Source organism: Pleurodeles waltl, chromosome 2_2 (genome assembly GCF_031143425.1).
Source record: "Pleurodeles waltl isolate 20211129_DDA chromosome 2_2, aPleWal1.hap1.20221129, whole genome shotgun sequence".
Taxonomy (NCBI): Eukaryota; Metazoa; Chordata; class Amphibia; order Caudata; family Salamandridae; genus Pleurodeles; species Pleurodeles waltl.
In genome coordinates, this window is record NC_090439.1 from 580,461,388 (window position 1) to 580,484,047 (window position 22,660).

Here is a 22,660-nt window from a genome sequence, read left to right on the forward strand (position 1 = left end):
CGAGAACTACAGTCTGCAGCCAGAATGAATCCAAACCATCGGGAAAATAACAATTCAAGTACGTCTCCTTAATACCCACACAATAGGAGCACAGCATAGTCCTTTATGACAAGCAACGATAAAAGATCAAGAAGTATGAATAAACAAGTGCCTATCATGTTTTACACCGTATACCTCCAACACAGCGATCAGGTCAGCTCTCCTTGGGAAGCTAGCAGGAAAGAAGAACTACCACCGAATCTAATGCACTACCTATGACTATTTAACACATCTGGGTAATCTTTTCTGTATCACTTTGCACCGTGTATGCACCTTCTCCTCTGCAATGTGCATTTTATGTTCTTCTCTGATACATATTTGTGGAAATCGGTTTCCAATGAACTGCCAAAGCTCGGTTTACACAGTGTTGTATTTTTTTCATTATTCATTTATAGTTTTCTCCTCATTTATTGTCAATATGATTTATTAAATATACTACTGAAGTTTGAAATGACTTTCTGAATGAAATACAATATCTGCATACAATAGTTTGCTCAGGTTTCACAAGAGGCTATGAGGCATCTTCTATAGCCCTGTTTTGTGACAAAACATAACACAGCATGGCAAGTTTGGAAGGAAGAAGGTAGAAACAGGAGAGACAATCAATAATGGCTAGAAGAAATAAAGCTAATGATAAAGAATATTTCACTTAAGCTAAAATAGAAGGGAATGGTAACAGTAAATGTTGGTCATCTGGAAGAACTACAAGACTAGATGAATGGACTCCAAGAGAGTAAAGTGTTGAAGGCCGAAAAGCATACAAAGAAGTACTCATACTTAGTAATGCCAGATACTGAAGTGTTATTCAGGGTAAGAGACTTGTCACCATGAATTCGAAATTTTGTAGGAAACATTGACTAGGACCCCCATGATGAGAGGTGGACGCTAGCAGCCACTTTATTAAAGGGAAGAAATATATGTGTTATCAATATCCCAAATAAAGGGAGTGGAAGTGAAAAGAAAATTCTGCAAACAATATCATATATGTGGTTGAGTAAACATATAGGCAACCTGCTGTGAAGTCGTCACATTTAAGATTGTCAAAAGAATGAAGATCCCAGAACAATCAAACAAATAGAGAAGTATAGGGATAGGACTGGAAGACTTCTCCTTGTAGGAATAGTGCATGAAGAAAAATTGCCACAAGCCGATGCAATCAAGTGAAAATTATACATGATCCAGGCAGAGTAGAGAGAATGGAACAAAATAGAGATAATGCATATGGTAAAACGTCACATAATCTTAAAATAAAGACATTAAAATTGGTTGCACAATCAAAAAAGAGTACAACTCTGTGACCTGGCCACAAGGGAATACTTTATGCTGACAGTTAAAAGAATCATGCCACAAGGAAGGTAAACATTGTACTTGGGGAATAAGTAATAGCGGAACAAAGGTGACTAAGAAAGCTTCAAGAGGCTACCACAGCCTCTCCCTTTCGTCCCAAAAAAGAAAGCCACAAATTGAAAGAGTGGAAGCCACAATTCACAAGCTTTCAGAAGTGGGCGTTCCTTGACGAGGTACACTAATATCTGTTGTGGGTAAAAAAAAAGAATGAAGGAGTATCCGATCTGCCATGAATAAAAGACCAAATAATACACCAGAGCCATTTGATGTTCTCTTTAGCAGGAATGAAACTGAAGAAGCACACCAAAGAAGGAGATAAGGAAGATGGAAAAATAAGCAAGGACTCATGGTTGCCTTTGGGGACAGACTTAGATCCAGATTACTAGGGACTGGTGAAAGAGGAAACAATATTTTCTCACAAGTTAGCCAGAAGGGGAACCAATGAGGATAACAAGAAGGTAACGTCTTTTCAGAAGAGCTTTGCTATGATAATGTTGCAGGAAACATGGTCATCCTCACCCGGGTAAACTGATGGGTTCCAAACCTGCTTCTTCCCATCTAAATCACACTGTAGCGGTAGGGTTATTGGAGGGGTGTCAATTAACACATCAGAGAAGGTGGAAGAAATTCTCATGAACTGAGAAGATATGCAATGTGCAAAAGTGAAACTGTTCAATTGGCAGGAATTAAGGGCTTTGCCTCTGAAACTAAAGTGGCTGAGTTTCTTCAGCTAGAGAAATACATTAAAGAGGCAGAGATGGAGTCAGGTCCATCAGTAGTCATCATTGGAGGTGACATCAGTGAAAAACTAGGTTCAGACTCTGAAGCATACCTTGAAATTACAAGAGCTCTGGGGTCTCCATTGTTCTAACATGCTTTCTCCCAAAAGGGCATAAAGGGGACACTTATGCCAAAGTTCTGTGAATGAAATGTGTTACAAAGTTCTCTAAAATCATTCCTACTTTTACCTTTTTAAAACACCAACTCAATAATTGAGTATTGACTGACTCCAATAGGAAATTGGAATGAACTGGAAGACTTGGAAATAGTTTCCGGTGTGGAAAGTAGTCACAGTCCCATTGGTATAGCCTACATGTGGAAGAATGAAGAGCTTCGGAATCAAAGGGAAATGCACCCTGGATGTTTAGTTTGGGTGAACGAACAGAACAAATATAAATTGTGAAAATATAAACAAAGATGATCTGGGTGGCTCTAAAATTAAATAACGAGGAAAAGAAAAGCAGTCACTAGTATGTAGAGAAAACTACCATATTTACAGAATAGAAAAAATAAATGGAGGAAAAGCTCTGAGGATAATGACAGAGGACTTCAGTCTGTGACATCAAGATGAATTAAGAAGAGAAGTCTAAGAGACCTGGCAGCTACTATTAAGGAGCAGTTGGTTTGATGAAGAATGTAAAGAAAGAAAAGCATTCATGAAACAAGCATGTTTGGATAAAAATGTAATTAAGAAGATAAGAATGCAAAGAAATTCACATACACACTTGATGAAAAAAAAACTGTCATTAGCAGCAATGGAGGAAGCTTGATTCTGCTCCAATAGTCAGCGACTAAAAACATTCTGGAGAATTATGAATTGAGATTCTTCTAATGTACAGCCTGGTTGGGACACTATAAAAATGTATAGTAATCACGAATTGATTGGATTTGAATTGCAATAGGTAGAAGATATGGCAGGTATAATTGGTTCCTTGAATTTAAATAAGATTCTAAACCCCGAGCATATAATAGAGCCTCTCATTGGGGGGCGGGGTAGGAATATCTGTAAGCCCTTACTGCACTTGAGAGATAAAAAATCCCCTGGAACAAATGTGATCCCCAACGAAGCTCGTAAGGCATTTGCAGAGTAGTGAACAGCTTATCAGAGATTATTAGAGATATGGTACAACAATTATGAACACCAGATGACCTGGGTTCGAAACATACTGAAAATATCCTGCTTCCCAAGTTGGTGAAGTTCTGCATCAGAAATATGTTCCCTGGTTCCTGTAATGAAGGAAAGCTAACTATTTGTGATGACCAGAATAAACTCTTTAGTGACTAAGGATAATCTGGCAAAAGGACGGAAAAAAGCAAACATCAATCCGTGAGAGTATCCTTGGAGTAGCTGGTATTCTACCCACGCTGGACAGAAGCTTTTTCAGGAGCTTAACAAATATGCCTCTATTGTACCCCTCCACTGGTCTCCAGGGACATTTCTGTCTGCCGTAAAGCCCTATAATACATTACACTTCAAAGTTAAGCAGGTCAGTGAAGTGATGTAAGCAACATCTTCTTTTTACTTTTAACCTCTTTCTGTCCTTGTCTGCAAAGTTCATTTCAGACCTGAAAGTGTGAAGCCCAGAGAACAACTACACAGCTGCCTTCCCCTTTTTATGGCCCTGGCCCTGGTTCTTGATATGTTCTGCCCAGAAGGAGCTAAGACTGAAATATCTCCTAAAGTTTAGGAAACTATCAGGAATTTAAGCTTTAAAGGATATGCCTGTGTACATTTTGAGTGATATGTACTCTCAAATGGCAAGACAAGTAGTGACTTTTTTAAAGATCATTATCTCCAGACTGAACATGAGGATGTATTAAATTTGCAAGCTGCAAGTTGGGCATGCGGCTGTTTGCCCCCGATGGAGCTGGATTGAAGTGTTTCTTGTGTGTATGTATCCTTTCTCTTTTCCACCCCCCCATTTGTATGTGGAGTTGGCTTTTGTATGTATGAGTATTTGTGTTTGTGTTTATTTTTTTCCTTTCTCCCTTATCTTGAATTTTGTGAATACATGCACTAAAATATTTTGATTTTGTTTATGCAAAGGACCTTAGCTAAATGTGGATAAACAAGCAAACACAAGGAGATTGCATGAGTGTAAAGTCACCTGTGAGTAGCATAGCCCCAATGAATCTGACTTAAGACTACTAGGATTATTAATTACACTGCAGAGATGTGAGCAATTGTGACAGAAATGGTAGAGTAATCAAACCTAGGTGACTAGAATTAATTACTCATTGTGCATTTCAATGTGCTCTTAGGTAATACAGCTCCATAGATCGACCAGTTTTAATAATCACTATCCTTTAGAATACAATGTCCATCCAGCACCAATATTTATAAAATAAGAAAAGAAGCTGTTTTCATCCAGAATTCAGTTCTAAAAAAAGTCAAATCAGAATAAAATAATAATAATATAATCAATGCTAGAAGTCTTATTGACTGCTAACCTACATTTAATCAAAATGAAATATGTTAAATACGTAAAACTGAAGATGGAGCTGCACTCATTTCCTAATGGATAGGTGCTGATTTGAGAAATGATGCATTACCATAAAGTCTACCACAACAAACGTGACAGCTTTAGATAAACAATGCATCATTGCCTATAATGTGCAATGTGTACTCTTAATCTGCATAGCTGCCTACATTAACAGTATGTTAAGGAATATATATTCAAAATCCAAACTACAAAAGTAGTACAATGAGCACTGATGCACGTTTAAGCACTAGCAAGCAGGCATGACCACTCCTAAATCCATTTTATGCTCCTAACTTCATTGTTTCAATTACGCTCTATGTATGTTGGCCAGAACATATCCATTATGTCCCTATTACATGATCCAGTTTGTGCTTGTTCCCAGAAAGATGAAGAGTCAGCAGTTGAAGAATAAATGTTTTGGAGTGAAAGTGAGTAAGATAAATCATGTGGCAAAATTGACATTTGCCAATGGAGTTCTATGAGATAATATTAACTTCATTTTTTCTGCCATTCACATGGGTCACAATAATAGCATCACTGGCTTTTCTTAGATTCAGTATCTCATTAAGTATTAAGTGTCTGTTCTGCAGAATAGCAATGCAACAATGACAATTTTAAAGTAAAATGGGGCTATATAATACAGCTGATATTCAATGTTGAGGGAACTTATAACTGTGTCCCTGTGGTGAACATGTTATGTGGTTATAAGTGTAGCTACAGCCAATGCTGCCCTCCAATTCAATGCCCTATCTGAGACCTAGCATTGCCCATCTGAAAAAATGAGAAGGGAAGCAATACAGCTAATGTAGATGATATTCAAGGAAATTCAATTTAGTCCTTGTATAACTCTAATATTTTGCATTAAGAAATATCAGTGATCAGAAGGAGAGTCACAAACTAAATATTGATAGCCTATTATTTTACAGTGTGACAAAGCAGGATGTTAAGTAACAGTTAGATTACACTGTTAAAATATGTAATATTTCTTGGTTATGTTGCTGCTCAAGGCAGCAGCTAGCATATTAAAAATTTAATTTCAAGATAGTGAGTTCATAGAATGTTGCCTGTGTATCAACTATATTTGGCAAGAACTTTCATATATACATAGAGTTCAGTTTCCAAAACATTTTTCATAATTCCAAGAATTTCTTTATGGGTCGCTATTGTTTCTTGTATACAATCTCTAATGCTTTTCCAATAAAATTGACCTATAGGAGAGTGGGGATTTGTTTTATTATTATTGATATCTCAAACATATTGAACATAATTGAAATATGTCAATTATGATGGGTCTGATTATTAGGCATGCACTCTGTGCATTTTAAACTGATGAAATCTAATTTACCAAATTTGTCAGATGCTCTAATGTCTTCTGACCCTATATGCCAGAAACATCCATATTAATATAGAGATTTCAGTTCTCTAGATCTCTGCTATCTGTGATCATAAAGAGGATATGCTAGGAGTTAAGTCAGTGTGATACAGATTGCATCTTCTACCAAAATTGTAATGATTTTCATCTCATCAGTACTGAAAGTTTGTCTGTTTGGCCACATTTTTCTAATTTCCATTTCTTAGCAGGAACAAGATCAGTGCAGCAGATGTACTATTCTTGCTTTAAGTAAAACAACCGGTCTGCCAATAAGAAGTAAGCCTGTAAATGATAAGAAATATTCAGCACTCCAATTATTTGAATTATCTAATCTGAATTAACATCCTCTCATCTAAGTATTGATGTAGGTGTTTGGATTATACAGATTATACCTAGGATTTAAAGTTCAGCCAATATATTGTGCTACATCAGAATAAATGTAGTGTTCCTAAATACATATTCACAAGTAATATGCTGTGAAACTATTTTGTAGGGCAAAAGCCAATAACAAATGCTTTAGCTGTACTTATTTCTCATGGCCTGGCCTCCTAAATACGACAAATGTATGAAGCTGCCCTTTATAATTATTGACATAAGTGCTCAAATATATAGACAATTGTTTTGTAATTGTATCCTTTTAAGCAGTATAGTGCCTTCACAAATGAGTTAGTAATGGTGCTACACTAAATGAATGTACACACAAAAAAGTGCTATTTGCTTGAACGTCCTCCCTTTCACTCCATAAATTCTAATTATCTTTAACAATGATAAGGAATTCAGACATAAAAGTTAAGATGGAAAACGGCAAATGATAGACAAATCTCACATAAATGTCATGGATAGAAATGTCACTCAAGATGTGAGCAACATTCAGTATACCACCACTATACATCATATGATATATTGCATGAGGGTGATCCTGTCTGCATGCTTAATGTATTGATGATGTTTTGACCTTAAATGGTAATTGCAAGGTTATCGTCAGAACAGATTACTTAGTGAGACACCTTGGTAATCGTATTTGTAGAAAGGTCTCTAGGCCAAAGGAGGGTTAAAACATCATGTGGCCTACTTAGGCATTCATACCAATCCACCCCTCTAATTAATCTGTGCCTCTAATTAATCTGACCAGATGATGACCTTGCAGTGAAAATTTAAATTTAAAAAGATGTTGACACACAACAAATAGGCAGTACTCCCCTAATGCCAAGGAAACTACACTGTGTAACAACTATTGTGTTTCCAGGCTTTCTACCTCAAGCATAGTTGCCCGCTTTCTATATACGCATCTTTATTCACATTTGTTTTTTTTCTCACTGTGCTGTCACTGGGCACCTTTTCACTGTGTTTTGGAGTTGAAGTTTTCTTGACAAAATAGTTTTTACACTGACTGTCTGTTTCCAAACATTAATTGTGTTATAGGATTACTAAAAATATTCATAATAGAATACTGAAATGAAGCCAAAATGAGCCATTGTGCCCCACACACATAAAGTTCAGACTCTGTCAGAAGCACTTTCAAGAATGTTCCCGAATAAAGGGAAAGTTCCACCGATAACATTTTAATTGCACTAACCACCATTTCATGTTTCTTTTTTTTCAATGCATATACGATTACTTTTTTAAACGTAAAATGAAAATAAAAACACGCTAGGGCCAGCAACCGTGTTCCCTCTTCTTATCCCCTCTTATCTCATGTCATCCTAGAGTACACACAGCTCTTGGTTCTTTGTCCAGTAATGCACCTTCCCCAGCGCAGGCCTGGCATTCTCCACACTTGTAAAAAGGATTTTGTGCATCTGGAGAACGAGGACAGAGGCTGCTTCATAGAATGAAAAAGAATGTAGGAGCAGAGGTGAGAAGGAACCTACAAGGAAAATCATTTTGTGTGGAATATTCCTTTAACATCAGTGGCCACAGAACACTTAAATGTACTGCTAAAGCAAGGTTCCTGCATGATAACATTCAATGCCATCTGCACATCTATCCCACATGGTATTTGTTATGTTGTTCTACGGTGTTAAGATTGTAGTAAACATGACATCTCACTGACCTCGAGAGTGATTATGACCTGATGCTCATGTCAGAAGAGAGTGTTGGCAGTTATTGATCTAAACAAAGTATTAGCAGACTGGCGACTAGTAAAGTTATGTCAATGTTCCTGATCATGCATGCAGCATGATTCAGTGATTTCACCACATAACAACCCTGCACGAAATCAGAATAGATCTGACGCTCATCTGGAAGGTCTGTGATTTGGAAAAGGAAGACAGTAAAGACTGTCTTTTTGTCACAAACAATTTTGTTGCCCAAAAGAGCAATAAAAGAACTTGTCAAGAGCTGGTAATTGGCTAGGACTTTGTGTGGCTCTGTGCAAGTTACTTGTACTTGTGTTTTTTTAGAATGCTCCTAATTCTAAATCAAATAATCCAAGTAACAAAGAAGAGATATGTAGCTTCCAGTCCTCCAACCCTATAAGCGGTCTGACATCAATGAAAATGATTTTAAAGAAACAAATTGTTTTCTATGAGATATGAGATGTAAAATTAATTGGAAAGAGTTGTGTGTAAAAAAAATCTAACTTTATGTTGTGTTTGTCTTCAGAGCATTGTCATAAACTAAACAGAGCACCTTTAATAAACAACTATGGATTGTAGTGGCACAAGTCCTTGATTTTGTAGCAACAACACAGTAGGAGAACATCCACTCAGTGTGTCTCCTCCTCAACCAAGTATACATTTTTGTAATGAAGAATACATGGAACGCAGAAACTAGATGCACTAAAACCACGAACCCCAAGCAAGCACATGACTATTACAAACCCGAGCATCACAAAAGATTAACTTTTAGACCTGGACTAGACAAACTAAGTAAGTAAATTCCCATACATGTATTACAAGAGTGTGTATTACAATAGGTGTGGCAACAGCGAAGCAATGTATTATGTAAGAACTGACACCAAGCAACATAACGCTTGACAGAACAACTCGCCCACATAAATAGCCCAGGAGGCTTCCCCAAGAGAGGCAGCTTTGCATTAATCCAGACCCGAAAATTGGAAATAACACCTATATCCATACCGTGTTGAAACCCTCCAGGATCAATACAAAGGTTTGCAAATGTGTCAACACATTTCACAGGAGGATCAGAATAATTAGAACTATAAAACCACAGTGTGTTGCCAAGAAGAATTTTACCATCTGGCATTTGTCCACATTCCCTCCATTCCTCCTGGATGGTGAGGGGGGCACTGAAGCCTAAACTATCACTGTGAATAGTGCTTCATCCTTAAAAAGAAACCAGACTGATGGCTATGAAGAATTGTTGATTTTATTCACTAAGTGATCTATAAGGTTTTTTCACAAATCTTTTTTCACTTACACTGTGATAGCCATACCCATCTGAACAATGATAAAATACGTGCATACGTACAAATACTTTTGAGCTGTTATATGTTACAAGTTACACAACACACATTAATAGCCATGAAGAAAATACCAACAGATTACTCATGAATCTGCACAAAGATTAAAGATGTACTCATTTATAACCAGTAAAGAACATGACTTTTAGATAGTGTATTACAAATCTAACACCACTAGTATTCTACAAGGCCCTACCCCTTCATCATTTTATTAGGACTATCCATGATATATCTTTCACAGATATCATGAAAGTCATTGAAAACACATACTAGAAACGCAGTGGAAATCCCAACATGAAAGAAGGGCTTCAATAAATAGTGGATACAATCATTGTCAGTGACTGTTTTATCACAAAAAATATAGGTACTCAAAGAAAAGTATACCTGGAGTCATCTTCTTATCAGCAACTAATGAAGAAGCCTGGGCTTTATCCTCGAAAGAGCATTGTCATCATGGACTTTGTTAAGATGGGAAAATACCCTGAATGTGTACCTCAGCCCTGAGTAAAACAACTACATGTGAATAAGGCATTCTGATTTTTAGCAGCCCAGGTGTCACTCTAATCTAGTGCGTTCACCTAATAATGCTAAGTTCCAGACACAGTTCTGTGACCTGGAAGGGAGCACCAAACATACTGAGAATTTATAAAAAATTGGTCTGACAATGATACAGAATTGAGTCATCCTGGGCTTTACTCAGCTTTTGGACATTGTTATTCACTGAATCACTATTGCCGTCACTGAACTCCTGACTAGTTAGCATCAATTACTGAGTTTTATCGGGAGCTGGGTCATTCTGGGCATTAATAAAAAGGAAGTCCGTTTGTTAGGAAATATTGCTGAGACTTAGCTTTGCTAAGCTTTGTTGGTCACTGGTCTCACACTAAGGGGGTCATTTTGAGTTTGGTGGGCAGAAAAGCCCGCCAAACTCCTGCAGTCAGGTTGCCCCCATGGGCAGTGCAAGGGCCCCCATGGGGCCCTCTGCACCCCGGCTCTGCCAGCTTTTACATTGTGGTGCACCGCCATGAAAAAGTGGGCTGAGAGGAGGGTCGTAATCCTGCCCTGGTGGATTAGGACCGCTCGCAACGCCAGCCCTTCCTGTGGAGGGAAACTTGTGGTGCCGGCGGTCTGACCGTGGCACTTTTGCCATGGTCATAATGTGGTGATCTTACCGCTGCCAAAGCGGTCGGAGCACCGCTTTGGTGGTGGTCAGACCGTCACCGTGGCCCTGGCGGTCTCAAGATCATCAGGATCATAATGAGGCCCTAAGTTATATGACATCATACATGACTTCACATTGTCACTTCTGTGATATACTGTCTATTATGCCACTTCTTTTAACATTACTGAGATCAGAAAACGAATGCAATGCTGCCCCTTCCTCACAGAAAAAGAAGATATTGTTTCAGGTGATTAACAGTAAAAATACCATTCTCAATGACACTTACATATTTTGATGTTTCGCCTAGAGTGGTGGTGGCCCTGTATGTAGGATGGAGGTCATTGGCAAATAAGATACCCTTTATGGTGTTTTATGGCAGCAGCACAAATTTAATATGGGACTTTTGAGCTTTGTGGCTCTCTCCTCCCTGGGGTTTAAATCTTTTCCAGTAACTAGTGAGGACTTGAAAGGTATATTGTGGTTTGGTATTTTTAGGTACGCTTGCATGCTATTGAAGTTAGAATGTTGGGTGACTGTGAGATCAGAATAAAAATGAATGTAATATATATGTTAAATAAATAGACTGAGTTAGGTACGCCTTCTGGGGCACCATCAAGAAGCAATTTGGCACTAATGTGATCTCTGAAAAATGTCATTCTACCGCTGGCTGGTTCAGAGGAATATGCTCCTGTTCCAAGATGGTGTATTAGGTTTGTTTGATTGATTATGTGAGAACAAACGAGTGGCAGATAAAGTTTAGGGTTGCAATTAAATGTTGTCTTCATTTGGATTAGTAAGGATTGTCTGAGACCTACAATAAAAAATAATTTGTTATATTCACTAGACAGAAACCTGATCATCTCAAGTTTAACAAACCACTTAATATTGCAAAGTACTTGAAGTTGAATTAAAAAATTCTTGTATTATTGTCTATTATTTTGTGCGGGCTTGAAGGTTTGTGGTCAACGAGTAGATATTGCTATGACTTTTCTTTTTAAAAAAGCTGATGATAGTTTAAGCAAGTCTAGAACTCATTATTGGGTAAATGGTGTATTGATAAATGTGTTTCTTTCCAGTTATGACTTTTCAAAGGTTAGCTTTAGAACAGGTTGATCGGTATAACCCTTATTCAAGATTTTGTAGTTTATCATGAGTATATTCTGGTGTGATTGAAGGCAACGTTGGCAGGAATGTTGGTGGCGATCCAAGTTGCAGATGTGAAGCCATTTATAATTATGTTCCTCTTCTTTTGGAAGTTTTCTAATTGTTCAATAAAAAACAATAACATTATTATCTGAGTAATCCCTGATTTTGGAGTCTGTTGATTGCTAAGAGTGTATTGTAGTGTGGCAGGAATTGTGGTGGTCATCCAAGATGTGGATTAAAAGCCATTTGCAATCATGTTAATCTTCTCTTGGAAGGAATTTTCTATGTTCTTACTGAGGCCTTCTAACAATGCAATAGAAAAACAAGATGGATCAACTAGTCATAGAAAGGTTATTTGGAACTGAAGATTGCTTAAGAGATTTTATTTGTGGAGAAAGTATAATTTGTCTTGGATTTGATGCTGCATGTAATGATCTTTGAATAAATCTTTGTTTAGATAGTTTGTCAATAAAATAAGTGGCCATATGGGCCTGATGGACAGGGGCTACGGCATATTATAATGGCTTAGTTGTTAAATACTTTCCTTCAGTTTTGTTTCTTTTTTTTACTTCAGTTCTAGTCTTGTGATTGCTGCTTTGCAATTACCACACCAGGCCATTCTTGCTGTTCTAAGATAATTCAGTGTTCACCTTATTATATTTTCTGATATAACTGTTTATGGATGTACATTCTAGTTTTAACTCTTACAAATTATACCTGCTTTATATATCCAAGTCATGGAGAATTCACTTTTTCTTTATTAATATAGTTGGTGGAATATGAGACCATTTTGAAGTTCCTGCCACGACAGGTCTTTGAGTATGCACACAATTGTTTACGGCATCCATTGGGAGCTATTAATATAACTAAAGGATATGAATCATTGTTACTCACTGCAGTGATGCTATCACTGTAAATTTGACTCATCCCTGATCTTCTTCCATCAAAGGCAGCAGCCATCACCAACGTTCTTCTCCTTTTACTTATAAAAAACAGTGTAAATTTGAAGAAAGAAAGATAGAAAGAGAGAGAGAGAGAAAGAGAGAGAGAGAGAGAGAGAGATTGAACACCAGAAGGACATAGGGAAAGACAGTAGGATGCCATGTATATTTTTGGGTTATATAAGGCAAGGTGTGATCCTCCAGTAATAATGAACCTAGTATTTCCTGTGAGCCCCCCGGCACTGGAAATACCATTTGCAGTATTACCACATGTGGTATTAGCACAACAGCAAAGTCACTCACAATGAGGATCTCAGCCTTGTCAGTTTAGCACACTGTTGTTGAAAATGTAACTTATTGTGAGTAGACCCAGGCTTGTATTTTCAAAGTTCCAAAATCTCAATTTTTTTAAGAATGCACACTTTGTGGCTCGGTACTCAATTGTAATTTAATGTAACTACAATTTCAATTCTTAGATTATTAACAGCGTTCTTTCCTATTTCAAGGTATTAAATACCACCATTTCACTTGTGTATTCCAAGATCAGTGGGTTTGTGCTCTTGGTGCCTGTTCCTGGGACCCTGGAGTACACCCATAGTGGCTGTTCTTGTGCATTTAAAGCGTAGGAGCTGAAAGTAGGGGTGTGGGGTTTGAGATGATGCAGCACCCCCAAAATAATCATGCCTGAGCTCAGATGTGGCTTGAGCAATAAATAGCCCTTTAAATGTAATTCTTATTCTGTCACATTTGTTGTTTGTTCAAAGACAGAGATCAAATTTCAAGATAAGTCTTCTGAAAAATTGCTGCCTATTCTTTTAACATGGAGAAGTGTATCAACCATTAGAAAAGCAAACAAGTAGCATTTTTTGCAGTTCTAAATTGTTATGGAAGCAACTGTTTTAAAGGGCTCAAATAAAACCAAGACACTTTTCTTGACGATGATGAGCAAATTATAAATATTTGCTGAAAGTGGATTTACACCTATTATCGTTTGTGGTCGTATATTCTTATCAATAAAGTGCATTTCTGTGTAAATGTAGTGTCCATTTAAAAATAATCTGCCATTTGTGAATGCCAGTACACTACCACACCATGTGTTACTAACGTATTTGCAACAGTGTGCTCCAAACTTCACTCCAAAGTACATACTATACACTTACAGCTCTCCTGTTGAATGAATGTAGCTCATTTGCTACACTTGTTCTTTGTATGATGCTTGGATTTTTTTACAATGCCCTTGACTTCATTGATGTAACATTGATGGCAGAACCCACACTCTGAAAATTGTGCCTACACCACTCATCGAAAGTAGAAAATTATTGGTGTTCCTGGCTGAATTAATGTAGGTACTTACCTAGTACCCCCTACATAGCACAGGCCCTTCTTCACCTATAACGACTTAGTACTGTCCAGTGTACAGCCTCTCTTGGTATGTACGTCAATATCATAGTATGCACACATTTCTGATATATCTACATCCCTGATAGCATCCTTGATGTAATTTCTAAGCTGTACACCCATTTATTCTATTTATGCCCTTCTATCTACACGTGTAATATTTCTATATCATTTCCTTCATTTTTTTAACACCTCTTGCTCCTATATCAGAATCCATTTCTATGTATTTCAGAATCCCTGAGCATGCACTCAATATAACAATTCCTAGACTATCTATTGCTATGCCACGATGTTTGGAGGTACACATAACTACTATCCGATGATGAATGAGTGTAGAATCCTTTCTGCACTAAGACTAGGGGTAGTTTTGTGTGTGCGCGTGTGTGTGTATGTGTGTGTGTGTTTTGTGTGTGTATATATCCTCTACAACATTTAGGTCTTTCTCTTTAAAACTACAGAGCATAGGGATTTCTCAGATGGATTCTACTGCTCTTACTAAAAAAAACGCCCCCAGGTTGTCATAACAAAGAGTCCTCCCCTCTTGCAGTACCTGTTGATGTACTTGGAGTTTATGCTATAGAACTCATGATAACAAATTTTCAAAAAGAGCCTTTTCCTTTATCTCTAATAACAAAGCCTCTCCTACAGTGTCATGGGTAAGCAATGGGCCACCTCTTCTTACCTGCTTGCTAGGCTCTGTCTGCAGTGCTGCCGAAAGGGCATCAGGTGGTAGTTCATAGCATCCAGCAACAGTTTCTGACAGACAGGTTCATTCCTCATGAAGTCTACACTCTGTACCCGCTCCACTAGTTCAGGGGCTGGGATGAGGGCAAAGCGCAGGCGCTTCATCAGCTCAGGTGCATACTGCATGCGGGTCTCGCGGTCATGCTCCAACCAGAGCACAGCCATCTGGAAGAGAGCCAGCTCAGATTCGACAGGTGGGGGCAGAGCATCCAGCAGGGCACGTAACTCATCAGCACTGAGCAAGAGCACATCCTCCAGAAGATACTTGCTGGCCAGCTTTTTAGTCTCCTCCAGGCCATGTAGCGCAGCGATGCGGCACACCTGCTTGTAATTCTGCCCTGAGATCTGATCATTGAGGAACTGTACACAGAGGCGGGTGACCTGTGGCAAGTGCAGGATCTTGCTGACTGACAAAACTTCCTCAGCTGTGTCCAGGCAGAGGGTGACATTTGCTGTGTAAAGGTATTCAAGGACCAGCCTTAGGCCCACTGAGGAACAGCCTTGCAGCACCAGGTTGTTGATGCTGCTGACAGCCCGGGGACTCCCTGCGAGCAGTTTGTCATCTGGAGATGATGAAGGCGTGCCTGGTTCCTCTTGGTCTTTGGGCACAGGGGTTCCTAGTCGTCCTCCTCCACCATCCTGGGCCCCAGGGTGGCAGGAGGAGCTGGAGGAGAAGAGGGACCGGAAGTACTGCGAGCATGAGGCAAGCACGGCCTTGTGGCAGTGAAAGTGTTGGCCCTGTGCAGTCAGAGTCACATCGCAGAAGAGCTGCTTTCTCCAGAGCAGGTTAAGGCCATGCAGCAGGTTGTCGCTGTGACTGGGGTCAAAGGTGGACGTCCTGTCTCCTGACCTGGACATGACAGCAGAGAAGTTCGAGAATCTGTGGCTTGGCACTGGTGGGAACACGTCCGATGCAACCTGCCAAAATAAAAGAATAAAAGATAAGCTGTGGAAGAGTGGCTCCAGGTCTGTGGCACTTAAGTGTCCATTTACATGCCTTCCTACAAGAACAAGAAAAAGGTCAAAGATGGGATTTCTTGGAGTCAAAGAACGAATGACGCTTTGAGCTGGGCAAGGGGCATGTTCCAACTCTAAGCGACATTGTGCCCACTCGAAATTTGAACCGAAACAGAGCAGAACAAAGACATCAACTGCCAAATCACAATTCAAGTCACATGGATTCATTATTTCATACCTGCTAAAATTGAACTTAGCAAGCTTTGGTGATTTTCTCTTTTCAGACAGAAATACATTAAGATAGGTGCATAATGCAACAGCTGTGTCTGACTATCCTGGTGTTTTCCTGTCTAGCGTTAAACTGGAAAACACTGTCCTTGTAGTTTGTTGTCTTTTGAACATTGGAATAGGTTTTTTATTAATAAAAAATTCAGAAGTCCACGGTGAAATGATTTTTCTCAATCTCTAGGTGAGGTGAAGCAGTGAGAAGATGACATCAGATGACTGTTGCCCAGAACAGCAGGGAGGCCTGAAGACTGACACCCATGTGAGGCGTCTATATGCTTCGGTGATGAGCTTCATGCATTTCAGTCCTGCCTTATGGTCAAGAACACTCTTCTCTGAATGAGCCAGATTTACCTTACAACACATTTGAATATTATTGTTTTGTTCACCTTGGAGATTTTCTTTACAGCCGTGGTAAATCACCCAGTATGTGTTTCACGATAGGCAAATACATTAATGAGTCGTAAACACTACAAGAAGCAGTACATTTATTAGTGTACATGCACTTAAGCCACCCAAGCACACTGTCATATGCAATGTATACGATTTTAGGAGGTGTGTGCATTTTTGGTGGGTCACAAAATCCTACAGAAGTGCAAAGGATCATGTGAATAATTTATAGCTGTAGAAGCGTACGCCCTCTCCCTTTAAAGTATCATGGACCGACTATGCATGACAGAAATGAACAAAAGCACAATTTTAATTAAAAAAATAAGATATGGCCCCCTCCCCCCACAGAGCCATACCCCCACCCCCTCGACCCCCTCCCCATCGATATACGAGAGTATGGGCTTTCCTTTCAAAACCCTGAAAGGCACTTGCTCCAGCATTTATTAAAAGTCGATTTGCGTGTGTTTCCAGTGTATAAAACAACGACAAACTGTGTGGAGCCATAAAGGTAGGTTTGTGGGTGATCACCACAGTTGACACGGCCACCCTTCTAAAATGGCCACAATCCCACCTGGGCCACCGGCCCTACAGTCTACAGTAGTAAATGCATGTAGGCGCAGGTATACAATGTGCCCGATTCAGTGAGTCGCAGTAAGTTATCTTCCTTACGCACATGCGTGTGTATTTTTTCAGTTCCTCAGTCTGACAAGGATATAAAACTTTGTAAGTCGGGCCTGGGAAGTGGAGCAGCCAAAGGCTGTTTGGTATGGTGGGGCTACCCTAATATAAGCAGACATAGCATGCAGGAGTCCAGACACTTTCTTTCTGCTGCTACTTGTTTTACTGTGTTTTAATGTCATAAAAAGGTAGAACAACAACATAACAGAACTTTAAGAACACTTTACCAGACAGTCCCACCAGCCCTACCAACCATTTCTGTCTCAAAATACATAAACCCCAAAATGTCTGTACCCCTACATTCAGCCCCTCCACACGTCTAAGAGCTACAGGACCTTGTGATCCATGAAGCGAAGATCTTAATTTGCTCACATACACCTGTCCCCTGGAAATAGAAAGATGATCAGGGGTGCAACTTTCCATTAAATGACATTGAATGGATGTTTCAGAGGGTCAGCTTAGAGAAATACTCATGAATGCTCCCTCTGTTCAATGCGGCAGGGTTCGGCAGCTGGTCTTTCGACAGGTAAAGAAGGCACGGCGGCTGCTGGTCTCCCCTGCGGAAGTTGAGGGGCAGCGGCGGTGCAGTGACTGGTCCCTGCTCCCGCCCCTCTGCTGTGCTCAGCCTCGCCTCCCTGGGCTGGCGCTGTCCCACCTCCTCCCGACAGGCGCCGCCACCTCTCCCGGCGCTGGCCGAGCGGTGCCCAGGCTCCTGGTCCCTGCGCGCCCGCCCGACCCGGAGACAGCCCGCTGCGGGTACGGGGCCCCGATAGCAGCTGCTTCGGGGGTGACTGAACGCTGCCACCGCAGTGCTGCGTCCATTCTCCCTGACCTCACCCACACCGCCTAACCCCACTCACAAAACAGGGGCATGAAATGCGACCGAGCCCGCACTGCGCCCAAGGAACTAGTCTTACAATACAGCGCCCACGCAGCCCCACTAAATGCACATTGTAAACCCACTGACGCCCAGAGAGACTGTCCGCACAAACACCCCGCCTTCCCCGCGCACACAACCGCAAGCACCGGATACCTTCTAACTCCATTGCTGCTCACTCCTCGCGGGCGTCCAGAGGCAGTCTGCTGTTGTCTTCGCCTTGCTTTCAGCCAGCCCTCGCACTTTTTTCATCGGACCGAGCGCCCTTTGTGCCACCCCAACCTGCTTGTTATGAAAAGACATCTTTTGATATCTCCAAGCGCCTCTCTCTCTCTTCAACTGGACCCGGTCAATCCTTCCACCTCCCCCCAAACCTCCCTCCCTCCTTCCTTCCCTTTTTGCCCGTTTCTTTTTTTTTTTGCAATTGGAGTTTTTATTCTCCGAAGAGGGTTCCTCGCGTACTATCCACCCCGCCCCCCGTTTCACAAAAAAAGAAGAAAAAACAACAACGCCACTATAGACACATACGCACATACAACACAGGAAACAGACCGAACAAGGCCTGAGAAAACTTACCTGTCCAACGACCACCGGCCGGCCGAAGTAAGGGGTCCACTTACAGCAGCCCTCCCCAAAAACACAAAAACAAAACCAATCCTCTTTCCTTTATAAGGGGGCTTTTAGTCGCTTGCTTCCAAAAAAACCTCTTCTTGTTCCACCAACTCCAGAGCAGTCACTCTTTACAATTTATTTTGCCGTTCATCATCTCTATCCCCCATGAATTAGCAACAGTCAGGGAACGCGTGCATGGGGGAGAGGGAATGGAAGAGAGAAAGAAAGGGGAGAAGAGAGAGCAGGGCTTTCTGCAAGAGAAGAAGAAGGAAAAAAAATGTACGTGTGACAAATTATGCTACCAAGAAACAACACATCATTATCCTTGGGCCTGGGGCTCAGTGAGTCGTAACGAGAGTAATAGGAAATCCACGGTTGGGGAGAGAAACGGTCGTGCATGGCCGGTGGAGGGAGACGGTGCAGGGGGATGGATGCTGGAGAGACTCGCAAAATTATGGCTCAAGGCTATTGTAAAAATTGTCGACCGTAAATGACTGCGATTTCAAACATCTTTTGGAAAAAGAAGGAAGGGGGAGAGGAAAGCGGGGGCCCCCACCACCCCGTCCCTTCCCCTTCTTTTTCTGCCCCCTCCCTTCTCTCTATAAAGAACCGTCAAGTTTTAGTGCGCATTGCTAATTAGTCAATTTCTCTCTGCCTTCACAGGCTGGCGACTTTGCTGCTGAGCTGAAACTGCTAATTTCTGTGACCAGCTTTTTTTCTCCTTTTAGCTGTGATCTGGATGAATGAGTAGCTGTCTCGCAGAGATGACAAAAATAAACTCCTAATCCTTCCTCCAAAAAAGAGAGCGAAATTTCCACTACATCTTTCTAGTGCATAGATTTATGATCTGGGGGTCGCGCTGTGCAGTATGCAAACTTCCTCGTGGCGTGTGTGTTGTGTTTCAGATGACATGTACACAGACAGTATACATCTGTTTTGCTCTCCATCTGCTCAGAGTTCTGCACTTGTTATAGCAGTACTTTGTTGTTGGCTGTGTTGGCGCTGCTGGGGCGAGAGAATAGACACAAAACACATCTCCCAACGCTTGCTACAAAGGAAAGCTAGCACTTTCCTCAAATGGTAAATAGTCGCATCTTACATTTTGCCATCGCACCGTGCAAGATTTACGATCTTGTTTGAAATCACATTGCTCTGTCGTTTTGTCTGGTTACAAGACCGTCTCTGAACTTCACCGTCAGCTCTTCTTGAGTACATAAGGGTTGGAAAACACATTTTCTAATATATTAGAATTTTATCAGATTTGCCTTTCACCGGCTAGACGCTGGAGGGCATAATTGTAGACCCCACATCTGCGCTGGCCTGTGTCACGCCTGTCAACAGTGCAACCTTCACACGCACAGCCTACGTGCACACAGCCTCGATTCCACTGACTGACATGCACTTTACTGTTGCATGTGTTGCATTGCTAGGGGACAGTTGTTGATTTAACGTTTCTTGTTTCTGATTTGTGTTGGGCAGTTTGTCTTGTTGAGACAGGGCTTGGTCACGTGGCACACGTGGAAAGTCTGTGACTTCCTTTGTCAAATGGTCAGTTGTTCGAAAATCTTGAAGAAAACTGAGCCATGTCCCTGCACAAAGACACTTACTAACATAGCGGTGCGCCCCCGCATGGCGGCAGAGAGGGGTTCATTCTGATCCTCCTGCATTAAATTCAATATGGTGTCTTCTACCCCAAGAAAAACTCTATGTCGTGTGAACTTCTATTGCTTTGATAGAGGAGACGACTCTCATGCATTCTCTTCCTTGACCAGGTCTTCTTTGTAAGTTCATGTTTGTGGTTCGTGTAAGGTATCACAATAAAGTTCTACTGGTGATGGTACTAAAGGTAATCAACAGCATCAGAATACCTGCCCCTATAATGATGACTCTTTTCTCAACTCTCACAAACACTCGTTTGCCAGATGCAAATCTACTTTACATGGTTTAGAAACGAGACCCTTGTCTGTTAGTGAATGACAGAAGGTTAGATGTGACATGACTACTCTAAAATTATTACCTTTTAGGAGAGGTGTTTTAGAGTTTCCTTACATAGCAATAGCAAGCAGAACGCTGGGATTGATAGATGACAACTAACTAAATGACTGGGCATAGCTTTTTCACAAGGAATGGAAACAGGAGGGCTCCCTTTGCTTGAGATTTGTTTTGATGGATCGAGTAAAAACCTTGAGTAGCCTGCCCGAGAAAAGGTAAAACAAAAAATATTTTAGCATTGCTACATGTCGGCTGACCTGATGTCCACCTCACTAGTAAAGTAATAATGTTCCTGAAGAGTTCTGAAAGCTGCTTTGCAGAGAGTGCTTCAGAAAGAGGTTGGGTTGATTGAATGAGGTTCAGTAGTCGATGGGAATGTGAGGAGGAATGAACTCAGCAGGGTCTGCGGGGCCTATGGTCAATGTGAAGCGTAAACGTTTATACCAAATATACACTTATCCTGACAAACCATATAGGATCCAATATCAGTCCCAGAGCTGGAAGGTTGGGTGAGCAATTAAAGTGAAGAAAATGTGGACAGAAGAATGAATACTGTTCTACATAGGTACCAAAGTTAATTGCTGCAGTACAGGAAGTATAGGGACCCTATGTGGTGTCCTGTCAATGTTGTTGTGTATGGTGTATTGTTAGATCTGTCAGTTCTTAGCATGGCTTCTCCTGTCTTTTTTATTCTGACCTCCTTTTGTTTTGATCCTGTGCTGAATTTCAGTGTTTCTGGCTTGGGACTCTGGGCACTTTACCACTGGTGACCAGTGCTAAAGTTCAGGTGCTCTCTGTCTAAATTTTATTGGTGATTGGTTTATCAATGATTGGCATATTTGAGTTACTAGTAAGTCCCTAGGATAGTGCACCATGTGTGCAAAGGGCCTGTAAATCAAATACCACTAGTGGGCCTGCAGCACTGATTGTGCCACCCACGAGTAGCCCTGTAAACATGTCTCAGATTTGCCACTGCAGTGTCTGTGAATGCAGTTTTAAACTGCCATTTCGACCTAGCAAGTGCAACCGCTTGTCCGTCCCATCCCTTCCCTTTTACTATACGTAAATCACCCCTAAAATAGGCCTAAAGCAGCCTCTTGGACAGGGGCAGTGTATTTAAAAGGTAGGACATGCACTGGTGTGTTTTACATGTCTTGATAGTGAAATACTGCTAAATTTGTTTTTCACTATTGCAAGGCCTATCTGCCTCATGGGATAACATGGGGATTGCCTTGAAATGACTTTTAAGTGTAATTTCCCATTGGGAGCAGATAGAGATGTGGAGTTTGGGGTCTCTGAACTCACAATTTAAAAATACATCTTTTGATGAAGGTCATTCTTCAAATGCCACTTTTACGAAGTGGGCATTATCTTGCTTAACCATTTGTTGCCTCTGCCTGTCTGTGGAATACATGTCTGGGTCAGGATGACAGTTAGGCTGTTTGTGAATTCACTGTAGACAGACACACAAAGGGAGCTGTGGTGTGCCCTGCATATCCTGTTGGGTCTTCCTGGGCTAGAGTGGCGGGAGGATCTGACACTTGCACCTGAATAGGACTGCGCCTGTCCTTACACAAAGCAGCCTCCAACCCCCTGGAGTGTGTCTGGGACCAGGGCAGAAAAGGCAGGGTCTTGTGCACTACAAAGACTTTCCTTTGTAGTTGGCCTACTTCAAAAGCAGACTTGAGTATATGTATTGGACCTCTGAGACCACAACTTTCGGACACTTCTGGATTGAGGACATTCTGCTGTGAAGAGCTGGATGCCATAGGAGGGACTGCCACTCTGCCTGTTGCTTTCTTGTGCTTGCCTGCTGCTTGATGCTTCTGTCTTGGGAGTGAAATAACTGGACTTTGCTTTCTACATATTGCTTTCCAAGGTTCTCCAAGGTCCTAAACTGAGCTTTCCTCCTTTTCCAGTTAAAATTTTTTCTGATTAAAGTTGTGACTGGACTTGTTCACACAAAGTCTAGTTGTAATCTTTCATGTGTTGTGACCAGCCCTAGCAGCTCACAATATTAAAGGAATTACTTT

General features: G+C 40.9%; 1 protein-coding gene across 2 annotated transcripts in view; it reads right to left on the reverse strand.

The window, feature by feature from the left end:
* The window catches only part of KLHL14 (kelch like family member 14), a 129,078-nt gene extending 109,935 nt beyond the window's left edge, over window positions 1-19,143 (reverse strand). The window contains exons 1-2 of one of the 2 annotated variants that reach the window (XM_069220095.1): window positions 18,600-19,143; window positions 14,775-15,754 (exon numbers count right to left, since the gene is read on the reverse strand). In XM_069220095.1, coding sequence (XP_069076196.1) covers window positions 14,775-15,694 — 920 coding nt within the window. In that variant the 5' untranslated portion in view covers window positions 15,695-15,754; window positions 18,600-19,143. Of the gene's footprint in view, window positions 1-14,774; window positions 15,755-18,179; window positions 18,487-18,599 lie in introns of those variants that run through there. The other variant, XM_069220094.1, reaches the window with a different exon arrangement.
* Between the last annotated feature and the right edge of the window lie 3,517 nt (window positions 19,144-22,660).